This window comes from Falco punctatus (genome assembly GCF_963210335.1).
Source record: "Falco punctatus genome assembly, chromosome: 8".
In the NCBI taxonomy this organism is placed as follows: domain Eukaryota; kingdom Metazoa; phylum Chordata; class Aves; order Falconiformes; family Falconidae; genus Falco; species Falco punctatus.
In genome coordinates this window covers 8,678,095-8,701,848 of record NC_137588.1, presented here as the reverse complement: position 1 = coordinate 8,701,848, position 23,754 = coordinate 8,678,095, and the positions used below count along the sequence as shown (strand labels likewise).

The 23,754-nt window shown below is 41.6% G+C and overlaps 1 protein-coding gene across 14 annotated transcripts in view; it reads right to left on the bottom strand.

The window, feature by feature from the left end:
• LRRFIP1 (LRR binding FLII interacting protein 1) overlaps positions 1 to 23,239 on the bottom strand; it is a 109,626-nt gene extending 86,387 nt beyond the window's left edge. For 4 of the 14 annotated variants that reach the window (XM_080399835.1, XM_080399837.1, XM_080399819.1 and 1 more), the window contains exon 1: positions 23,057 to 23,235. In XM_080399835.1, coding sequence (XP_080255961.1) covers positions 23,057 to 23,146 — 90 coding nt within the window. In that variant the 5' untranslated portion in view covers positions 23,147 to 23,235. Of the gene's footprint in view, positions 1 to 12,638; positions 12,904 to 23,056 lie in introns of those variants that run through there. The other 10 variants (XM_080399829.1, XM_080399832.1, XM_080399834.1 and 7 more) reach the window with 7 other exon arrangements.
• Between the last annotated feature and the right edge of the window lie 515 nt (positions 23,240 to 23,754).

Sequence of the window (23,754 nt, the reverse complement as noted above, 5' to 3'; positions counted from 1 at the left end):
GGTTCTTCTATGTTACCACAGGATAAACAGTACCAAAGCCCCCAACCCTCATCATCCCTCAGCAACATGAGGCACCAGAACAGTTCTGAATCCAACAGAATTGCCCATAGCCTGGGCAATAAAAACAAATGTTCAAGTGTCCATACACAGGAAGAGTCCTGCTACATAATTAGAATATTATATTCCTGATCTTAAAGAAGCATCAGAACTGACAGTATGCAGGAGCATTTTTTTCTAATGCACTAGCTGTATATAAAAATAAGTCTTTACTCCTTAAATCAGCTTTTCATTCCTCACAGTGACATTTAAACCTTTCACACTACAGGGGCATCCTGAATTTAGCACAGTTCTTGTGCTTTTTATCCTTCCAATGTGTTCACTAAAACACTCAAAAGACCATTCCATTAGACTCATACTACGCTGCCCCCAGGCATCCTCAGTCCCAGCTCCTTAAGCCATGGTCTATATACACATACCAGGCTTTCTAGGAAACTGTTTCAAAGAAACTGAAACAGCTGCGTAGAAAAACAAAATTGTTGAGAAGTTCTTACTTTTATTATTTTAAAATATAAGCACTGATTCTCTTCTTATCACCACTGTCACCAGCAATTGCTCAGACTGGAAATTATGAGAATTCAGCCTTTTAAATGTGAACCTTTTTCATTGGATTTGCATACTTCTGAACAGGTTTTCAGTCTCACAGATGCAAACCTGCAAGAGTCATTTATCTAAAGCAGCCAGAGAGCGCAAGATCAGGATCTGTGCAGTGTTCTCATTAAACCTTTGGCTACTGAAAGGAAGAAACAGGGTGTCAGGCTGCTAAGCTTAGGCAAGCCCCAGTGCAATGAAGTCACACTGGAGAGAGGTAATCAGCCTAAGCACCCTGCTCCAAGGTCTCCAAGCTAAGCCTTAACTGCATACCCATGAGAAAAAAAATGTAGACAGCAATGAGGCAAGTGCGAGGTGGTTTTGAAGTCACTGAGACCTAGATAGCCAGGAGAATATTTTCATGGATCTGAGCCTTAGGTTTTTGATTTCCAATTCACTGGTAGTTGATAGGTTTCAAGGCATTCATGCTGCTCCAAAAGACCTTATGGACAAAGCGGTCTTAAGTAACAGTGTTATTAAGCTCTGTTAACGCAGAGGTATTTACAGAACATTATATTTTAAAATGGGCAGCGTCTTGATCTTTCCAAATCTAAATTTAAATTAACATCAACAACAGCCTATGTTAAAATTTGAAATATCCATCAGGTATATCATTAGTAAAGCAGGGTCTAATAATGTTTTAGTTTTGCAACAACTTATAAAAATGGACCATTTCAGCGAATTCACCAAGACAGGAACCTTGGTACACAATACAGTGAATTTCTAACCCAGTTCTCCAGCAAAATCCTGGTTAATCCAGTCAAAAGCCTTTTATTCTCATCCCATGTTTAGAATTAGGTTTTACATTTGTCAACTGACACTGCTAGTTTGTTCACATACTTAAGTATTTGTTTATTACAAACATAAAAAGAACAGGCTTACAAAACCAACCAATACGCTAAATAAAGCCAGTCTCTCTCACACTAAGCAGTGGGTAAGATGGGTAGCTCTGGGAGCAATGGAAGAAGTTCTGTCCTACAAAGCAAAATCTAAACAGGCTAAGTTCTTCTTGAACACTTGATTTCACCTGAAAGAATGTTTTTATTCTCAGCTTCAGGGCTGGAAGTGATGAAAGCACGTCTGCTGTAAAAAGCTTTACAGAGACACAACAATGTATTCTTGCTTCAGTATTCAATGTATTCCATCAGAAGAGTAACAGCATCCACCTAAGCTTCCCTTTCTTCTAACAGAAATAAGACTCAACCATGCCAGACACAGACACCTCAACTGAACACGAGGGTTTGAACATATTTTGCAACGTCTTCCTGATCCCTTCTGTAGATGTATTATAGACTTGCCAACACCACAGGCCTTACCATATTTTGCATAATTCTCACCAGCTCTTGTGGGAGTAAGTACAGGACTTACACAGACCCACGAGAAGATTTGGTCAACTCAAAGGATTAACGAGCAGTTACTCTAAGCCCTTCCTCCTCGATGCCATGTGAACCTACATACCTTTTTGGGGATGACTGCACCACACTCCCAGGCAGAGGTGGAAAGGGAAGATCAGAACTAAGACGACAGTTTATCTTGATGACTTATAACCTTTGCAAATGACATATGAATTCATCTTGAAATCCAAGAGGTGTCAGTCTTAAAATAAAAGTATAAAGTGTAAGCAAAGAGTTGAAGCTAGTTTTATTTAAGACAAAAGGGATTATGAAAATACTGGAATTTATCAGTCCAAGAAATGGAATGACTGTTTCCTGGTCCCTCATGCAACAAAGACAGAAATCTAGGTCAAGTGACTTTAGGTGCAGTGACACTTAAGCATTTCCATAGTGCAGACAAAGGAATCTCAGATTTAGTCTAGCACAGCAACAATAGGGTTTTCTGTGGTTAAAATCTAGGAATGAACATCCTGTATTTTGTTAAGACATTAAACTCATGTTTAACCTTTAACTAAACTGAAGAAATACCTAAGGAACAGGACCAAGACAACTATATGATCTAGAATTTTAGCACCTTCTCAACTATGTCAATCAGAAGAAGTTGTAAAATACTCTCCCTTCCTTCCTTACACAGCCTTTGTAGCGAGTAGGTGGTGATAACTTTCTGTTAACAGGAAAAGTGCTAGCAAACAGCCTACTCACAAATCTGCCTGGAAGACTGAGATTCTTCCAACGTAAGCAAGAGTACTGCAACAGACCACAATCCTAAAGTCCTTATAAACACCACCTGGAAAGATGGAGCATTAATTCCTCTCACCAAGAAATCTCCATCAATGAACTATCCCAAGATTCACAGGCGAGTTTTTTCTGCATCTCTTCCATCCTAATTGCTTTTACAGACATCCAACCGCAATAGCATCTTCCTTAGTATCAAAACAGACCTGACAGCTAGAGATGAGAGTTTACAGATCCCACTAACGACAGTCTAAGGCATTAATACCCTTCCACAGTACCACTTTTAAGTTTATTAAAAGGGCTCACATGATTGATTGAGACAGTCACAGAGTAAGTTATGCATTCTTTATGACAATGCTGCAATCTAAGGAGAAGCAAGTGGAATATAAAGAGGAAAAGAAGCAACATAAAGTTACCTAATTTGGCATACACCTTTTGTTGAAAAATGACTGCTGTTGGAAGTTGTTACAAGCTGTCAAACACTTCCTCTGAAATACAACTCAGTAATGGTCATCTCAGCAGATGTGCCAGCACTGTCTTGCTCATTTCCAGAAGTCTGCCTAAAATCTGGATGTTTGGGTTCACAGAATTGTTACTAATTTAAGAAGTCCCCACTGAGTGCCTGAATTTGAGTAATTCTTCTAATTTCTAATGTGGTAGTAATTGCTAAGTGCATGGAAAAATAACTTTACTATTTATACAGCCTTATTTTTGGTATGGTAAGCTGTCTGAGGATTTATATTCAACCTATGGCAGAGGAAAAGGAAAATATGTTACACCACACATTCCCAGTAAGCCAACTATGGCTTTGGATGCCATACTTCATATATTTAGACTCAGGCAGAAGCAATTTTACCTGAACAAGCTGCAGCTAAAAAATAGTGTCATTTAAGTCTTATTAATGAAGTCTAACCTCAAAGATATTTTTCTTATTTCTGTTTTGATTAAGAAGAGTGCTTTGATTTTGGTTGGAATTTACCTTAAAATGAACCTATTCTGTTTCCTTTGTTGTATCTGTCTTAGCAAGAGCTTAAGGGACAGGATGTCAAACTTCTACACCAAAATACTATCTGAATAAAACCAGAGACTCCCCATAAGTAAGAAATCAAGCAAAGGGGGCAGGAGGCCTGCATGGATGAGCAAGGAGCTTCTGGCAAACCTCAAACAGAAGAAGGAAGTGTACAGGATGTGGAAAAGGGGACAGGCCACTTGGGAGGGAATACAGGGATGTGGTCAGAACATGCAGGGAGATGATGAGGAAGACTAAGGTCCATTTGGAATTAGATCTGGCAAGGGAGGTCAAGGACAACAAGAAGGGCTTCTTCAAGCACACCAGCAGGAAAAGGATGACAAGGGACAATGTGGTGGGCCCACTGCTGAATGAGGCAGGTGCCCTGGTGACGAAGGACACAGAGAAAGCAGGGTTACTGAATGCCATCTTTGCTTCAGTTTTCACTGCAAGGCCCGCACTCTGGTTTCCCAGACCCCGGGGACCGGATAGAAAATCTGGAGAAAGGAAGACTCTCCCAGAGGACCATGTGAGAGAACACTTAAGTGAACGTGACACCCACAGATCCATGGGCCCCTCTCCATCAACTTTGAAAGGTCATGGTGGACAGAAGACATGCCTGAGGACCAGAGGAAAGCCCAATTCAAGAGACAGGGAACTGCTGCAGAGGGGCCGGCGGAGGCTACAGAGATGGTGGGGGGAGTGGGGCACCTCCCTGGTGAGGAAAGGCTGAGGGAGCCGGGCCTGTTCAGCCTGGAGGAGAGAAGGCTGAGAGGGATCTTATCAGTGCACACAAATCCCTTAAGGACAGTGGCAGGAGGATGGGGACAGGCTCTTTTCAGCGGTGCCCAGCGGCAGGACAGGGGGCAACGGGCACAAACTGCAACACAAGAAGTTCCATCTGAATGTGAGGAAGCACTTCTTTACCCTGAGGGTGACAGAGCGCTGGGACAGGCTGCCCAGAGGGGCTGTGGGCTCTCCTTGTCGGGAGACGTTCAAAACCCACCTGGACATGACTCTGTGCAACCTGCTCTAGGATAACCTGCTCTAGCATGGGTTGGACTGAATGGTCTCCAGAGGTCCCTTCCAACCCTGACCATTCTGTGATTCTGTGAAAGAAAAAAAATCACTTTCAGTAGTGGGGAAATCCCAGATGGTTAGCCAGTGTGCAACTGACTGGCAGGGGTGTGGAAACAACAAAAACACAACAAAAATCCGCAGGGACTGAACTACAAAACAATTTTCAGAGATTATGAGCTCCCACTTTCAGAAAAATGTTAGCTCCTTTGCTGCCTCCCCCCACAATCTCTCTCCTTTTCAGGCAAAGTTTCACCTTTTTGTTTAGTGCAGAAGTAGTTTCCAAAATGTTATCCGCCTCATTTCCTTCATTCAACCTTCATCTGCAACCCAGTAAACTGGACAACTCTTAGCAACTATACTGCACTGTAGACACTGTCAGCCCAGCAATCTGCTTTCTATTATAGACTACACTATATACAGATGGAGTTCATTAAAATAAGCAGTGTGGCAAAAAGCAAACCATTCACACTACAGCAGAGGGCTGCAGCTGTTGACCAACTCTGCCATCTCCAAATAACTCTCATAATTACAGCATGTAACACAATCCTTCCTTATTTGTTCACCTCCCTGCAAGGGAATGACTGCAGGAAACATTCTCACCCTTCCCATCCAACAGGGCAAGGGCGAAGAGAGATCAGGTTCAAGAGGACGTAAGTAACTTATCCTTCAACTCTTCAAAAATCCAAGCAGAGATGGGAGATACTAGCGTTGACCAGTCCTGGCATGAAAATTCTTTAATGGGAGACTCTTAGAAGACTATGCAACACTGGGAGAGAGGAAAAAAAAAGTTATGTGAATGTTTTATATAATTCAACTTCAACTCCCCAGCCAGTGAATCACAAGCAGCCTCGCCAAAGATGTGGGATCTTAAAGCCCCTTCTATTTGTCAAGCACACAGTCTTCACTTTCATGAAAGGTAAAGCCACTTTCAACTTAGTGCCATTAGAAGTTCAGTGTTGAGAATCCAGACACCATCTGAAAAAGCAGCTTTAAGGACTTGGACACACTAGGACACTACAAAGCTGCTTACAAAGATTAGGAGAGTTTATCTGAATATTACTTTTTACACTCCAGAAATTCAACACTATTTACATGAGTATGCATACCTAGCATATTTACTATTATGAAATTATTCAATACAATAATTTTGATGCATAACTTATGTAAATAATATTATTTCCTCAAATTAGAAGTATCAATAAAATCTTTGCCAGAAAGTTACAACTTTCTCTGTGAGGTCTTGTTTTTAAAATCACAGCTCTGCTAGGGCCTATTAGTCCTTACCAACTGAGAGGTAATAACGAAGTTGCTATAACATGTAAATTCCTTCAATTAAATTTGGAGGATTATATTTATAAGGCTATTAACATTAACGATAATATTCAGAGAGGTCTTTAGTAGCAATTACCGTACAAATCAGCGTTCGGAGTAACTTTTTTGAGGTTGGTTGTTTTGGGTTTTTTAAAGAATCAGTTTGATAAACTATCACACTGAATTGCTCAGGAACTACTTCACACAATACAATGAGCAGCTGAAACTGGTAGACACAAGCATCTTTGTAGACAAGCATTATCATCTAAATATGAGTCTTTCCCCTCCCATTTCAGCAAATCCCAAAACTCACTTGGAGATACGAAATGGACTTTAGAGAAAGTGTCAGAAAGAATAGATGCTGCTCTTAAGCCTTTAGATAAATCATGTTACTTCCGCGTGAGTCAGTTGAGGCTAGCTTCTTACTTAAAAACTATGTTTCCAAATAGCTACAAAACGTCATTGGACCTCAGATGACATTTTGTAGCTATTTGGAAATATAGTTTTTAGGTAAGAAGCCAGCCTCAACTGACACCTGATTGACTGCAAGCATCCGGGCCCAGAGGAAGACTGTCGTAACAGGAAAAGTAGATGCTGCCATCTTTGAAGAGGAGGAGAAATAGGGGGACTTGCAGCTGTAAAGGTGGGAGGCCGCAGGGACATCTCAAACTGGTGGTACAGAGGAGAGGATGATTCAGTTGTAGTTATGCACAGATTTACTGTAATGCAGACTTCACTCTTGCAGACCACATTTGCAAAACTACTGTCTGGTTTCACCATATGGTAACATTATTATCGCACCTGTAAAGCGGGGAGAAGTCTTCAGAGAATCCTGCATTAAGCCCTTAAAAGCATGCCAACAGCAACAAGCATGACAAATCCCCCCACTTCCAGGTGTGGAAGTTCTTTGAGCTCTCACCTGTCAAAAAAAGACACTGAAAATGACAAAGCTGTAGCTTCATATGGCACATGGTTACAACATAATCTTATAAAAGAAATCAGCTAAGCTTTCAGCCTTCCTATATGGGAGGGAACAAAAAATCCCTCACAAAACCTAAACCCTGCAATCACAGTGCAAAGCTCTAAACTAGTTTTTCCACTGTCATTCAGCCTTTTTACCAGAAGTAGACGTACACAAACTTACAGAACCTGCTCACAGTTGTATGACATTTGTTGCCAGCAACTGAGCTATGCTTGCTCCCTTTGCCTGCGCACACTTCACACATCTAGCTCTGTCACTCAGAGCTGGAGGACAGATGAAGCTGATAGTTCTGCTCCTGACCTTTACCAGGATGCTTTTTTAGCTCTTTTCAAAAAGTTCTTTGAGACTACTGCTAAGCAACCACGGTCTAAAGCCTCTACAACTAGATAAAGAGAAGAGCCAGGATGCCAAAAATCTTGGATGCAAGGAAATGACACCACTCCAAACACAGTAATAAAAGGTACACAACATCCAAAAGCAGCTAGAACTACTAAGAGTCTCTTGTCTTGTCTATTCTTTCACATCACCCATTAACTCATAAACCCTACTGATTCTTTTCTCAAGAGATAAATATTTAAAAATTACATAGTTTGAACTTGCCAAACCTGGGGACACGCATACACATGCGCCCTCCAATGTGTACTGGAAAATAGATGCATTAGAGGAATAAAAAGCCCTGTTAAGCACAAAAGCTCATTTTCTCTAGATTTTATTAATAAATCAGTATTGCTTCTAAATATATCCCTGTCTTCTAGAGGTATCACAATACAACATCCATTGCACTAGGGAGCTTATACTCACAGCAAGTAGGCCCAGTGCAATTTTTGCTGAACTTAGGCTGTAGTTTATAAAGTGCAATTCCATCTAATGTAATCACTTTATAATAGATTTCAGATGCTAAAGACCAACACTAGATTAAAAACATCCTGACAAGAGATAGGTGAAGGACTGGCTGCATCAAGCTTAACCTTCCAGTCAATTTATCTCAATAATAATCCTTCAAATTTTGGCTTCCTAGCTTGCCAAATCCAGGCAAGAAAGGACAGACCTTCTACAAAGAAAAAGGCCTCTCTCATACTGCTTTCACTAACGGTCAAGATGCTGAACCCAAAACAGCTGCTGCAGACCTCTAATCTGTTTCAGAATGGAACTGCAAATTAGCCAGCAACATACACATGCAGAAAACCTCTGCCGCCTGCCTGTGGTGCCCGAACTGTTACAGACTGAGCCACTTCACATTTTGACCCAATTCATCCTGAAGAGCCAGTCAGTACATTTCCAGTACTGAGGCAAAACACAAACCTCAAAAAGAAAAAAAAAAAAAAAAGCATTACTTTTTCTGCATTCACAGAAAAGCGGTGTGTGTGCTTCTAAGGGGTTAACTTTGTCATTTGATTGCAAACATGAGTCATCAGAGGGAGGGGAAGACAGAACAGTTAGGGCAGGAAGCTCATTCCTCTGACACCCTACTTAGCTAAACCACAGGCATCACCCCAAAGCCTTGCCAGTGCTGGCACTGCTTCACCTCTCAAACAAGAGCAAACACCAAGGTGAGGAAATCGAGCTTGGGAGTTAAGAAACAGGGAATAAAGATGCACCATTAACAGGGTTCTTCTCTCACGTCTATGCTAGTCAGGCAAGACTCAAGCACCGCTTTCCCCACCCCCCCCCTCATCTCTCACAGAAGGGCAACTGCTTTACTGGTATATTGGATGGACCTTCAGTACCATGCCCCTTCCCTTAACGCCACAACTCCAAGGAGCTGTTAAAATCAACACCAGTTCTTTGCTTTCAAAGTTACTTTAAGGTATAAGGCTCCTCCCTCCTTTTTTCCTCCTCTTTTTGCATGATCATCTTATTTTTCCTTTTTTCCCCTTCCGAGTAAGCACTGCAGTTGTACAACATAGTATTTGAATGCCCCAGAAGCATAGATTTTCTCATGGTAGTCTGCCAGAATCACTCTGTTCTTGGTTTGACTCAATGTCAAAGCGAGGAAAGCTCACTCTCCATTTCCATTTCAGCCATAACCCTTTCCCCTGGAATTTCCAACAACGCTATGGTAGAAAAAGCCAGCAGACAACAGAATAAAACAGGCTTTTATTTTCCGCACTTGAGTGAAGCATGATAAAAAAACCCCAAAAACTACCATGCACAAAAAAAACAACTAAAACTTTTTGATTTGATTAGCTTGGAATATTCCATAATGAAGACAGCTGACATGAACATGAGATAAATGAAAATGAGAAAGCAGTTGCACAGAACATTGATTATCTTCTAAAAGCAGTAACATTAAAAAGCATTCAAGTAAAACAAACGCAGTGTACTTTGACATCTGACTACTGAAGCATTTGATGGCATTACCATGATTTTCTCTCATGCCCTTGAACTAGCCCATTTCTAAAATAAGCACTGCTTAACAAACTAAAAAGGCTTCTAGGAAGCTGTAGAGTGTTGGGGGGGTTTTGACTTGGGATTTCATTTTCATGTAGTGTAATCTCACAGCATAAGCAACCAAACAGGATGAGCGGATAAACCAACACTGTGAAATTTCATTGCTGTGCTCAGACTCAGCCTTCCGTTTGGAGATTGTTCACCAAGAGAGACCTTTATGCTGAAAGTCTGATTTTATTTTTTTAATGGAGAAAAAAATTATACTGAGCATTGCCAACCATATCATCTTTCAAGGGTCTCCAATACTATTTGAAAAGAAACAAGGACACCTTGAAGCCAATATCTGTATTGAGTTGCACAATGTCATAGATGGCAGTGGCATAGCCAGGCTCCTGAACAAACCGCCCTCAAGAACCAAGGAATCTCAGCATCTTATTAATGAACCAACACTCAGGAGTAAGAATCATGCATAAAAAAAATCATTCCTGCTCTTCAGAGAAAAAAAAAAAAGTTTTATTTCAGCAGAATTAAGACAAGCAACTGATGAGTCAGAGCACAGAAGTTGGCCAAGAGCCATCACTTTAGGGAATAAAAGTATTTATTGCCAACTCCCACCCAGCCTAAGTATTTTCATGCACTATAAAAATAGGCCTGGTTTAAAAACTATTGTGCAAGAAAAGTTATTTCAAATTAATAATTAAGCGCACAATACTGTCAACAAGACCCATAATGCTATATAAAAACAAATTTCTTTTTTGTACTTGTCGAGGCATTCCCTGTACAATCAGGTCACACTTCAGAAAGAACTCACGGCAATGCTACAGAATTGGGAGTTAAATCCATTTATACAATTGGCCTGGTTTGGCAGTATTAGGATGAGTAGCACACCTCATTGCACCTAGCCTGCCTACATTCCTGTTGTAGAACTGAAGCAAAAGCAAAGCGAAGATAGTCTGACAATAAACAAACAAATAGATCACATCACTACTATACTAGCTGTTCCTAAAGCAAGTATAATATTTTGAAGGAAACAGTTCAACATATGATCTTAAATATCTAGATTGTCTTTATTTGCCATACCATACTTTCCCTCTTTCCTCCCAGTGTTCACCAACCAGCAAATCCAGACAGAGTAACCACTTACTCAGATGGAATTCTGTCAAGCTTAGCACGTTAAAGAGTACTACAAGCGTGTTGCTTCTATATATAAACTGTCTATCTGGTGCACAGTATGTCTCAAAAATATGGCCTGCCTGACACTAAATACAAGTTCTCCTGGGTGAAGAAAAAACAAAGTCTCCCTTTGGAGTTACTTTCAAATGACCAAAGCACCCCATAATGTTCTCAAGGAACAAGAATGGATATAGAGGAGAAATAAAAGTGTTATCCAGCCTTTGGAAAGACTTGTCACACCTACTACTTCTACCTGATTATTCAATTTCTTTAAGTTAGTGAAAGCCTTTCACAGAGCATTCACTCAAAGTGGCAGAAATAAAGATTTGAGCATAGAAGTAAACAAACTACTTCAGGAGTAGTTTCATCTCGTAGAAAAACTACACAGCAAGTTACCTCCTAGCCATTCTCTTTCTTCCTCATTTCTCCCTGGAAAAGGCAAACCTAAAATTCAAGGTATTTAAAAAACAAATTACTATTTACAGTTAAGTACTTTAGTAAGTGGGAGCTCAAAACACAAACATTCAAGTATAAAGCCAGAACAGTGTTTCAACTTTGCTGGCATAGCACTTTCAGCAAGAAATACTTACAACTAATATATCGAATACACAAAAGTATTTCCTCACAGCTTATAGGTACACTTCTATTTTCTATCACAAAAAGTCAGGGACATCAAACCACTTCAAATAATAATGATAAAAAAAAAATCCTTAAAGCTACATACCCACGTGGCTTCAAGCAAATGAAAGACAAAACAGGTTTTTACAGGCAATGTTAAGATTCAGAACTGGAGATGACCTTTAGTGCACCTTTCCATTGGTGGAATGTTCTCATCCGCAAGCAGGTTTAATTAACTTTAGCTCTTTAGACTGATTAGAGTTAATAAAGCAATCTGGTAATAGACCACTTTATTGTGTTTACAATATGATGTTTTGTTGCACTACAGTGTAACGGTTACATGTTTCAAGGCACCATATTTCACTACCTCTTCAACTACGACGACTGTAGGTCCTTCTTTTAAATTTCATATAAAGTCAGCGTTAAGTACTGGAGAAGGTCAGAAGTCTAGTATATAAATTGCATGAAGGAACCTACAAGGGGCATCACCAGAGAAGACTGTTTTTGTTTTATATGTAAAACATATACACACATTTACCATATACAAGAGAACTATTACAAAAATTGTGATTTTCATGTCCCCCACTACTTTATACTTCTGTTAAACACTGGATCACTCCCGCGTGTAAAAAGTGTTTAGGGACAGTTAGGTGGAAAAAAGTTACATGTAATTCTTCAAAACACACCACCTTCATGCAGAAAGACTGTGCTTCTGGTTAACTTAAGATATTCTGCTGTAAGATGTTGCCTGCAGTAATCTCTCAAGGCTACCTATGTTGCCACTGAAGAGTCAGGACACTTCAAATACAGGCTGAAATTCATCCACCAAAGAAATGCCAGAACCTGCTTGAGCAAATCCGATGTAAGCAAACTTGATGTCTATCCAGACAATCCACCTTAAAAAAGCCTGGTGAAAATGTCTTTTCTTGTTAGTACAGCTGTACACTGCAGCTGTATGGGTAACAGCTTCTACTACATTGTGCTTTACCAGATTTTCTGTCCTTTAAGCACAAATACCAAACTTCAAACATCTAGTAATAGTACTCTAACCATGTCTCTTCAGGAGAGGAGACACATTCTACATTCTGTTTGCAGAAAAAGCACAGAGAGGAAATTTCACAGAGGAAGTATTTTAAAAAAATCATACTTTTCAAGCAATTTCAAGCAACTGGTCAAAAAACAATTTAATTTTTTTAATAAAACAATTTTAAAAAAAATATCACACTATTCACCATACCTCACCACTACAATCAATTCATCATCAAAAAAACATCATCACTACAAACAAGATACTTACCTGGCCAGCAGCTACCCTCTCATGTTTGCTATTGTTCCACAACTTCATGGGAAGCGGAGTTCCCCGAGAGAGCCAGGACACGTCACGACAGCTTGCCCAGAGTGAAATAGAACTGAATAACCCATCAGCTTGGATTAAAGCTAAAAAACCAGCATTGTTGAAGAAATGATTGGACAGCTTTTGTGTGGGGGTGGGACAGGATTACTGTATCCAAACTGGGTCTGAGCTGTAATGGATTACCTGGAGAATCTGTGTCCTAACCCTTACTAATGAATGAGTTCAATTTGAAATACACTACCAGGCCTGTTTAGTCGTGCAACAAAAATGACCTTCACAGCTATTTCTTGGAGTTCTTGAAATCAAAGAATGCCACTCAGAACACATTAACTGTGTAAGATGGGCAGCCCTCTCCAGTCAGGTCCTTCCTTTGCTTGCTTTTTTCCCTAACAGCAATTACCACCCAGCAGATACAATTATAACTTTATCCTCAGTCTATTTTTTGTGTTGATCGATTAATTTCATGTCAGGAACAGCTGTGTTCAAAAAACAGTACATAACACAAGTGGTGAGAGAACAGGATAAAACAGCAGCAAAAGCTCAGCCCTTCAAGAATCACATTCTGTTAGAGGAAATCACAATGAAAACCCAATTCCCTGAAGGTTTACTACCAGCTCCTGAGATGCACTTAGACGTAAGGTGTTTATACCCAATTGCTGTATTCACCGATCTCGTTTCTAAGACATTAGACTCATTTTTTGACACACTGTATTAATCTTATAGTGGAAAGACTGAAACAGAAGCCTTGCCATGCCAGCAGCACAGGTAGCAGACCTCAGAGAAGCAACTCTAGGTAATGCAGATCTCTGTAAGAAGCTTGCTTCTGTATTAACAGGTTGAACTCCCCCCCCCCCCCCCCCCCCCCCACACACACACACACACAAAAAAAAAAAAAAAAAAAAAAAAAAAAAAAAAGGATTGCTGAGAGCAAAACTCACTACAAACATGCTGCTCTTTGCCTTCTGAGGCTAAATTTGTAGATTGCTTGGTTAGACAACAAATTCTGTGTTACCAGATGCCTCTCTGCTAGCCTGAAAATTGTGAAGTCTGACAGTATGTATTTATTCCATCACTGATACAAAAACATTTTACCAGGACATACAGTGAACCCTTCTCTGCTTGCTCTAGTTCACCAAATAATGATTTTTTTTTTTCCACCGGGGTAATTAGATAAGAATGTACAAATATTACTAAAAGAGTTTAACCCTCTATAAATAAAACATTCTCTACATATACCAACATTATCCCTTGTATCCACACACAAGCACACTATTTCCCAGAGCCCCTAGATTCCTCCACAGTTCATGTAAAGGTTAGGTCACATCACTGTTTCAATGTACTCATTTCACATCAGGGCAGATTTAAATTTCATATTTAATAGACAATGGAATAGCATGACCTTTGGGTATCACAAAAAATGTCCCAAAAGCCCACTTCAATTTTCAACAGATGTTGATTCAACATATTTGTCAATGTAAATCCTGTCAGAGCTCAGCAACACATTCAGCGAAGGAAGAAAATCAAGACCAGCACACACACGTTTCATGTGGGAGAACAGACATTTTAAAGAAAATGGCTTATGTGAAATGCACAGCTGCAGAGCAAAGCAATAGGGTTGTAGACCATTACAATTTAAACTGACTTATTTTCTAAAGGTATGTGAAGTTATATCTACTATTTTCATAGCAACTCAACTGAAAGAGCTTCAAGTTAGCAACCAGAAACAAGAAACGATACACAGATTAAAACCAAAAAACCACAAAAAACCCCAAACAGTAGGTTGCTATCTTTTACTGTCCATAGTCAGCAAAAGCAAATATGATTTATGTTAGTATGTGAAGACTGTAATACATTGGCACCAGTATAAACAGCCATATCTGAAGTACCTGCATATAAAGTTATGTGTGTTTTAACAGGGAAAAAATTAGGGTACAAGAGTCCTATAGCAGACAGGAGCCCAGGGATTTTTCTGCACGTGAAGCATACCAAGAGCCTCCCCTTGCTCTCCTGTCATCCTAGTACGTTAGCTGATAAGTGCTCCATAATTAGAAAACCCAAGTGGGGATGCCTGAAATCTATCTGACCTGAGGGAACGAGTTTAAAAACCTGTCCCAGTCTTTTAGCATGCCAGATACTCCTGTATTCCATCTCTGTCTACTGGAAGAGGCTGGCAAAAGTAGACTGACTCAACTAAATTTGGTATTCAAATGTGGGATTAGAGAAAGGATATTTTGGGATGTAGGAAGTACTTAAAGGAGGAAGGCAAAGAGGGGAAAAAAAAACCAAAAAAACCAAACCACAAATCAGAAACTGGCGAAGGGAAAGGTCACAAGATATGCAACAGCAGAGACCAAGAGGGAAGAAAGATTATTCCTTTCTATTTGCTGTCTGTGCAGATCTCTGCACTTGAGAGATCTGTGGGATTGTGAGAACAGTCTGCAAAGAGTCACCAGTGGGACCACTTGGGACAGAGGCATCATCACTTCATTGCAGGCAATATTAAAACATGAAGTCACTGAACAACCAGCTAAACCAGTAAACACACAAATAAACAGCTTTTGTGGAATCTCTTCCTGTAAGCTCTTCTGTTCTGGGAAAAATAAATCAATTTGACTAATTACATATAAAAACTGCAAATAATGATGTTATGGTAGGAAATCCCCAACTCTGAGAATCTATTTTTGAGGAAGCCAGAAGCAGTTGCAGATACCATCTTCCTTGTTTCTTTAATAGAAGTTTGAATACAAAAATTGAATAATCCACTCGCATCCACATAAACCTTCTGACAGCTAAGAGGAAAGAAAGTTGTTGCTCTGAAATTTAACTGTTGTTTTTGCATTTCTTCACATGCCAAAAATAACAAGCACTACCCCACCTAATTAGCAGGTATTAAAAATAGGAACACAGCAGCAGTGATGCACCTGGCAATTATGGTTTACCAGAGGCTCTGATTTCTTGTACAGCAACATATAATACAAAAATAAAATCTAAATATTTTCTCGTAGCACAGACACTCACAAAGCATTGAAGAACTAGAAGGCATCCAGTGATTTTGCATGTATAATGTCATGAGTAAGCTGTATCACAAAGGAAACTCTCATCTTGCACACAAAAGCAGCATGCAGGAAGGAGAAAAGAGCAGTGAAAGAGAGCAGTGACAAACCAGCAAGGAGCTAGAAGCAATCGGAAATGAAAAGGCTTCCTCACCACATCTGAGACTGGAACACAGCTCAGATTTGGCACTATCAGATCACTTTCCCTGTCCGCTGTCTCCAGCTGAACACTTAAGCACTGCAGCAGTATTTAGGTGGATAAAACCGCAGCCCATGCCAAGTTGCTGGCTCACAGGCTGCAGGCATGCAGAAGGGCAAAGCAGATGCGACTGAACAAATCCACCTCTTCTCAGATCACTCAGGATATTTTACTGAGAGTACATCATGAAACAATCAACTTTAAAAATTTCTGACCTAAAACTGGAATGAGCAATTAGCTCAGACACTCATTTTTGTTGGCACCAAACAGTATCTTTAGTCCCTAAACTAAAAAAACAAACAAACAAACTTATTTCAATCTATTCAGTGGAGCTTCCAAATCTGAATTAGTCACTCCAAAGTTTAAGACCAGGGTTGTGCCCTTTACGTGAAATTATTCTCAATACCCAAAACATCCAACCTTCCCTTAACCCAGAAATAGCTGGTTTTGTTAAAACTTTCAAATTTTTTTATATCTAACAATAAAGCCAAACGTTTTTTGAATGCCCTGCCAGGCAGCTTTCCAGCCACTCTTCCCCAAGCCTGTAGCATTGTGTTGGGTTGCTGTGACCCAAGAGCAGGATCCGGCTCTGAACCTTGTTGAACTTCACACAACTGGCCAACAAAAACCTTCAGATTCCTACCAGTGAGGTATTGCCTTATTTAATATTTACCATGCCACAGCAAGCTTTAATTTCAACAGTCAAAGCTTCCACAACCAGGCCTTTAAGAGTTACCTTACATTTCTTGCTACCTACCAGCAACACTGCCAGCAAATTCTGAGGATGGAGAACCACCAAAGAGCGCCTGCAAATGAGCTCCAGCACATCAGACTACTTCGTTTAAGAGATCACTGTCTCCAGTCACTAGTCTCATTCTCCTGTACAAGGTTATACTCCTCACAAGGCAGCGGATGAAGAAGCATACAGCACTCTTCACCAGCAGCAATTTACCTTACAGCACATTATTTTTACGTTTTAACAGACTTACGGTCAAAGATGCCAGGCTGGAATCTAGCGGTCACAGTAACCTTGAACCACAGTGATGTGCGCCACAGCAACTCATCTCACCTACCCCTGGTATAAAAAACGTGTTCACCAGGAACCGGCCAACACTAATTTGCAAGACTGAAGACCAAGTCCACTCATACGGCTGCTGTTTAAATATATTTTTAACCAATGTAATAGTCTCATTTCAATGCACATGCAAGTTATTTTTCCAGCTTTAGCTGGGAGAGTTTTACAGCCTACTCCTTGCTCCCTAACTGAATAAGGTGAAAGAAAAGGAGAGTGTCTTGGGAGTAGATGGTTACAGGGTCTTCCCATAAGAAGCCCTTAAGCACTTCCCTCATCTTTACTGTCTTATGAAAGCCCAAACATCAGCTGTTTTTCCTAGGATGTGCAAGGCCAGCTATTCATCTCTAGTAGATTCAGGGTGATGAGCAAGAGCACCAGGTAACACCAGAAGCAGAGTAAGCTCCACAATGAAAAGACCATGCACTTATCCTCCTCAGAAGCATCTCTGGTATTAAAAAAACAAACAAACAAACAAACCAAAACTCTCAAAGCCACCCTACCACTATCTGAAGGAAAGTTTGGCTTATTGCAGTTTCCTTTCCCTTCCCTCCTCCCCCCATTCCCATGGGCAACTTCTCCCCCAAAAAGTATTTCAACACAAGTGAGACAACAGCTGATACTTCAGAGCTGCTATTTTAAGGTTTGCCTGTGAGCGCTTATGTCTAGCTAGACAGATTCACTGCTCCTGGCAACCTGCTGACTTGACAGAAGGGACAAATACCTTGTTTCACAAGCCCAAAATGCTATGTGGATGATGCGTCTTGCAATCAAAGGATCAAAAAAAAAAAAAGCCAACTGGACAGTGTTGAAAGCCTTGCAAGTACACTTGAGCTCCAACTTTCTTCAGCAACAGGCCTGGAAAAACATCCTTCTAGATGAGGTAATGATTAGTTTTACATCCTGCAGACAAGCTCAGCATCTGGGCTTGCAAAGAAAAAAGCTGGGCTTCCCATGTTGTTAATCCTAACAGTAGTGTCTTGCTTGACTGAAATAGGAATCACAGTTCCTAAACAGCTGTTTCCTCGGAGAGCAAGAGAACAGCTGAAGAGGACTCAGGCCAGGCGTGGGCACAGAAACAGGCAACTAATTATTTAAAGTTGCAATAGGCATACTGTTAGGCAGACTGCATTAGGAGACAGGCTACAATCACCCATTTAACTAAAATGAGATGGGTCTTAAGGTTTTCATCTTACCTAAGTCATCCAAAGCTGCTCCTTCACACATTTGCTTTGGGAAAGATTATAAGTGACGCCAATGCCATTTGTTGGCTATATAGACATAAAACATCAGGAAAAAGGAGCATTCAATAAAGAGGAGCACATTTGCTACATAAAATCATCTCAATGTTGGAACAGTACTCCACACCCCACTGCAAGCATTGCCTACAGAAGTCCTCCTTCCTTCCTGTACTTAGATCAACAGGGCCAAGTCAAGCCTTCCATAAGCATCCCTTGCTTTCATAACTTTCTATTCTAGAAGAGAGATCTCGAGGCAGGTATGCTTTTCCACATCATTTGTTCTCTTGCGCTGATATGTTAACACTCAAAGGCAGAAAGTAATGAAGCGAAGAATGTAAGTCAAGTACAAGCAACTGATGCTACATAAAACAAACTTTCTAAAGGCTTCTTTTGGTGTATTTATCTGGCTTATAAAAGTCTTCACACATCTCTAATGCCAAATACTGCTCAAAAAAGTTCAACTATAGTAACCAGGCACACACCTTACACGGGCATTACCTAGTACATCCTTAGGGAATACACTGCTTTAAATGCTCTGGCTTGCATTAACAGTTCATTAAAAATTGCATTCCCATATATAAATATCCATTCTGCTTTAGCTTCAACTTGTACCAAATTGTTTCCATCTCTATTTATCAAAGTCACCCCAGTTGTTGTATAAACCAGAGAATCCTCCCTCAAATTATCCCCTCAGTTCAAAAGCCAGGCCTTTAGATTCCACATACAGTGATCATGGCATCTCTTCACTGGTCCTGAAACTCCAATGTAGGCTTTCAAAGTTACTTAGTGCCTTCTCACCATAACCAATAAAGCTGGCTAGCTGGTTTCACCTGCATTTTGAACTATTTCTTATCAGCTACACTTTCTGTTCCTTCACAGGAGTGTAACAGGCCAATTTTTGGATCGCTAAGACAGCATGTCAATGCCCAAAGTAAAAACTCCAATGAAACAATCAAATTTACAGTCCATAAATTGATCATGCCATTTATTTAAAAAGTAATTATTAAGTATGTAGGTGACAGTTCTTGAAATTTTGGAAATGACACACAGCACAAAAACAGTGAAGCAGCAACGCTTGTAACATTACTTTCCTTAACAGTAAAAATAAAGCTAATGTTGCTTGAATTATTAACTTTGAATTAATTACTAGCTAAAGAGTTCTACTGTGTAAATTCCTGGATGAAAAAGAGAAGATTCCTAGCATGGATATCACAAGGCAGGATTGTTTTTCTGAGCAGTATAACTCATATTGGTTTCCAAAACACTAGCAAAACAAGGTGTAAGTGACCTTCCTAGTAAGACCAAGAAATTTACCTTTACCTTGTTGTTCATCATTCAAAACAAAACCCAGTATCTAATATTATCTGCCTATAAGAGAAATATCTTGTTTATAAAGATAGCAGTCCTTCATTGGATTTGCAAAGTTCATTCTGTTCTTTTAACACATTATTACTGTAGCTAGCAAAGAACATAGCAGAGGATCAAGAAAAAAAAAAAAATCCCCTAGAAACAAGAAGGAAAAAAAAATGCCCTAGAAACAACGTCTCAAGTTATCACATTTAACTCATCTAACCCAAGCAGGATAAAAGCAGGAAACCAGTCCCTGCAAGGTCCAGGACTCTGTCTTCCCGAACCACACGTACACTGGCCCAAGTGAACGGACAGATGACTGACTGCACAGTACGCATACCCAATGGCTGTGCTGGCACAGACCTCGAGGAGTATCAAACTGCTAGATTTTGCAAACACTGCTGGCATGTATTCATGGAGAGGAATAAAATAGCCCAAAAGTTTCCATTGACCTAAACACAGAATAATCTACTGGCGTCAACACGGGTCTGAAAGCAGACAAAACCATCATTGATCAGCTTTGCTCTCATCTGCAAGAGCTGACACCCAGAAAAAAACAACCTTAGCGATACAAGGTAGGTGTGCATACAGCAAATCCCGAGTGGCAGTCATCTGCGTCCGTTAGAAACTCAGGACACCATGTTCTTATGATAACTATATTTATGTATTTACCATCCATTTAATTACCATGTAAGTCAGAAATTCAACAGTCAGATCTAGTGGTACAGTACTACTCTTCTCTGATGGGCAAGGTGGTTGACTTAACAGTAACTGTACCTTCTATCTCTACTCTAAACGGGTCTAGACAAAGTGATAAACTACTTGCAGCTGATCTAGTTCAGAAATTGCCTCAAACGTTAAAGCTTACTACTACTGATTAACATGACTAATACTGCTACTAAAATCTTGTCACTACAATATGCTTCACTTTTACAATTTCCTTCTGCTTGCTTAGTTGCTTCCTCTTAAGACTGGTCTCACATCCCGTGGGGGCAAGGACTGCCTTCTTCACCACATAAGGCTCTCTTTCAGTCTACGCAAGACCACGCATACACAGCAAGACATCCTGGTTGCAAGTTCAGAAAAATTTATGCTTCAAATGGCCGGAGTTTGAGTTTTTATGTGTTTTAAGAGTTTTAAGTCTTAATGTGCCCTTATAGAAGCACATGGTATAGCGAGAACTGTTGATTTTTCAAGATATTCTGACAATTACAAAATAAAATCACAATGTGTCAAAGCAGCACAATCCTTTTGAAGGAAAGCCAGAAGAAGAGTAGATGCACACATTTCAACTCACTCCCAGAGACCCCAAGGTAAAAGTACCTCTATGAATACACCTGGTTTGGATGTTTTCAGGCTCCCACCTGAACACAGCAAAATGATATTCTAGAATCTGGTAATGACTTGCAAGTCACTACCTGTGGCTTCTGGATAACAAAGACGACCAAAGACCAAAGGAAAAAGAAGGGTGAAAACCTACGCACAAACACAATACATCTATGTCTCAGCTTTGCCTAACCAACCTGCAAGGAAGGCTGGAAGAGCCAAAACAACAGTTACCCTTGTACTCTTCTTAACATGAAGACTCTCAACATCCTTATTAGGAGGAGACACAAGGCTTGGTTTATCTTTTTAAGGATTCTTAATATCATATGGAAAGATTCATCCAAGATCCTTTGTGCAGGGAACAGGCAGTTAAACGAGAAAACTACTGTAAGTGCATAAAACCCAAGACAGAGTAATGCAAAGAGTTAAAATAATATGGGAAAATGCTGAACCTTGAACTTGGCAGTTCACAGTTTTAGCACTCAAGGGAAAAAGATAAAAGACATGCTTGTGTTGGACTTTTTGACCAAGTGGAGTTGTCCTTTAAACAATCCCCAGAAGAAAAGAAGATGAAAAAACCCACCAACACACCACCAACCCAAACCCAGAAAACAGTACAATATTTGAGGCCTCAAACCACTGCACAATACAGGGGAAAGCAGTATATAAGCTAAAAAAAAAACTGAAAGCAGGAGAACTGCAACGGAGAAGGACAACCTATGCCGCATTGTAGGCTGTCATTTTCCTTGCTCAAGTAACAGCACAGCCAGGACACAGTCAGGGAATTTTAACTCTCATCCCAAAGCAATTCCTAGGCCATTATCGTGACTCAAACTTTTAAGGCACAGCACAATCACTCTTACTTGCTATCTTACGTCCAGGACATGAAACATTCTTGTCCTCCTACCTCAAACGCCATCCCTAGGAACTTTCTCATCTTCTCATGATACTGCCACGAAAACATGACTTCAGGAAACACACTATCCGAATCACTCACGCAGGAATTAGTCTACTGTGCATATTCCGAAGATGCTACAAACCCCTTCAAAATGGTATACAATAATAGTAAAGGCTTCCCATGTCAGGGCTGCCTTTAGTGATAATACCCGAGGTGCACAATGTTACAACTAACTCCATCTATCAGCCAGTTGCTACCAAAAATAAATGGCACAGTAGCATTCATCTGACCCTGATGCAACTGTGATTCAGGAAAGGAAACCAAGGGAGACTTAAATCTCTTCTAGAAGAGCAACTTATCAGGTAACCCATCTTAGGGTCAGACCAACACAAGGCAGGGAGGAGACACACACAGCCCCAGCTGGAGGAAGAGGATGGCCACCACCAGCAGCAGTCCACACCAGATCGGCTTAGACATGGTGAAGAACAACCCCACAGCCGCTTATCCCCACCACAGCTGGGGGCTGCCCATGTCCCCCCACTGGAAGATTGTGAGAGCCAAGATGCTGAACAACCTGTGTCAGATCCAGTAAATGCAAAAAACGAATCCGTGTCATCCAGTTTGCCACTGAACCAATGCAACTGTACACAAGAAGTAAGAATAAAGAGGCAGAGAGAAAACAGCCATCGGCTGGTTTAAACCCTTTAAAGTCAGACCAAGCACAATGCCGCGTCTCGCCAGCAGCAAGCCTAACTCATTAAAATAAATATAAGCCAGTTTCCAAGTTAGACTGTACACTTATGCCTACACCCAGCATCATCTCCCAGTCTTCTGGCTTATGCTTTTTTTCCATTTATACGTATCCACAAACCCCCCGAGTGGCCTATTTTCTGGCCCTCAGTCATTAACGCCGAGCCCGGCGGCGGCAGACAATTAATTTCCCTCAGGAGGGGCTGGAGCAGGGAGGGGTTTGTGCCCGGGCGGGCACCGCAGCCCCTTCCCTCACCGATAACCGCTCCAAGCGGCTCAGACCGAAGCGGTGCCCCCGGACCATAAAGCGGGCCGACACCGCCGGGACAAATGCCATTTAATGCGAATTTTATCTGGCGCTTCATCAACCTGCCCTTGGCCGGCCGTTGCGCCCACTGCCCGGGGGCGCGTGCGCGGCGGCGGGGGGAGCCCGGGGGGGAGAGGGGGGCTGGGGCTGCCGCCCGCCGCTCACCTCACGGGCGATCTGGTTGAGCGCATCGTCCTCCGCCGTCAGGCGCTCCCGGTTCGGCAGCCGCTTTCGCCCGGTCCCCTGCGTCCCCATGGCGGACCTCGCTCTTCCCCGCCGGCCCCGGCCCTCCCGCCGCTGCCGCCGCCTCTGCCGCTCGCCGGCGCCGGCGTGAAGAGCGCGGCCGTCACCGCCCCCCGCCGTGCGCATGCGCCGCCGCCCCCCGCCCTGAGGAGACGGGCCGGCCGCTGCCTCACGCCCCTCGGCCGCGCTGCCGGCGGCGGGGTGCGGGATGCGGGATGAGGGGGGGCGGCCCGCCCGCTGCCCGACCTCAGCGGCAGGTCCCGCAGCCGTGGGCCGCACCGCGGGGGGCCGCCGTCCCCGCGCCCCCGGCCGGGCACAGCCCCGCGCTGCCCGGCATTCCCAGCCCTCCGGGGACCGGCCCTCCCGAGGCCTCTTGCCTGTAAAGCCGAAGAAAATTTCCCTGAAAACGGGGAAACAGACGTCAGGATCTCACTAGACATAAACCTGGGGGAGGTTCTGTGCCACCAGTTCGGGGTGATTGGGACAGAAACCCGTCCCCTCACGCCCTGAACCCTCGCCCAGCCTCGTAGCCCTGTGGGATCGCTTCAGCGATTAATTTTCCTATTAAGTATAAGTGGACGTGATTAATTCCTGTGTCAGATATGTCAGTGCTTAATTAA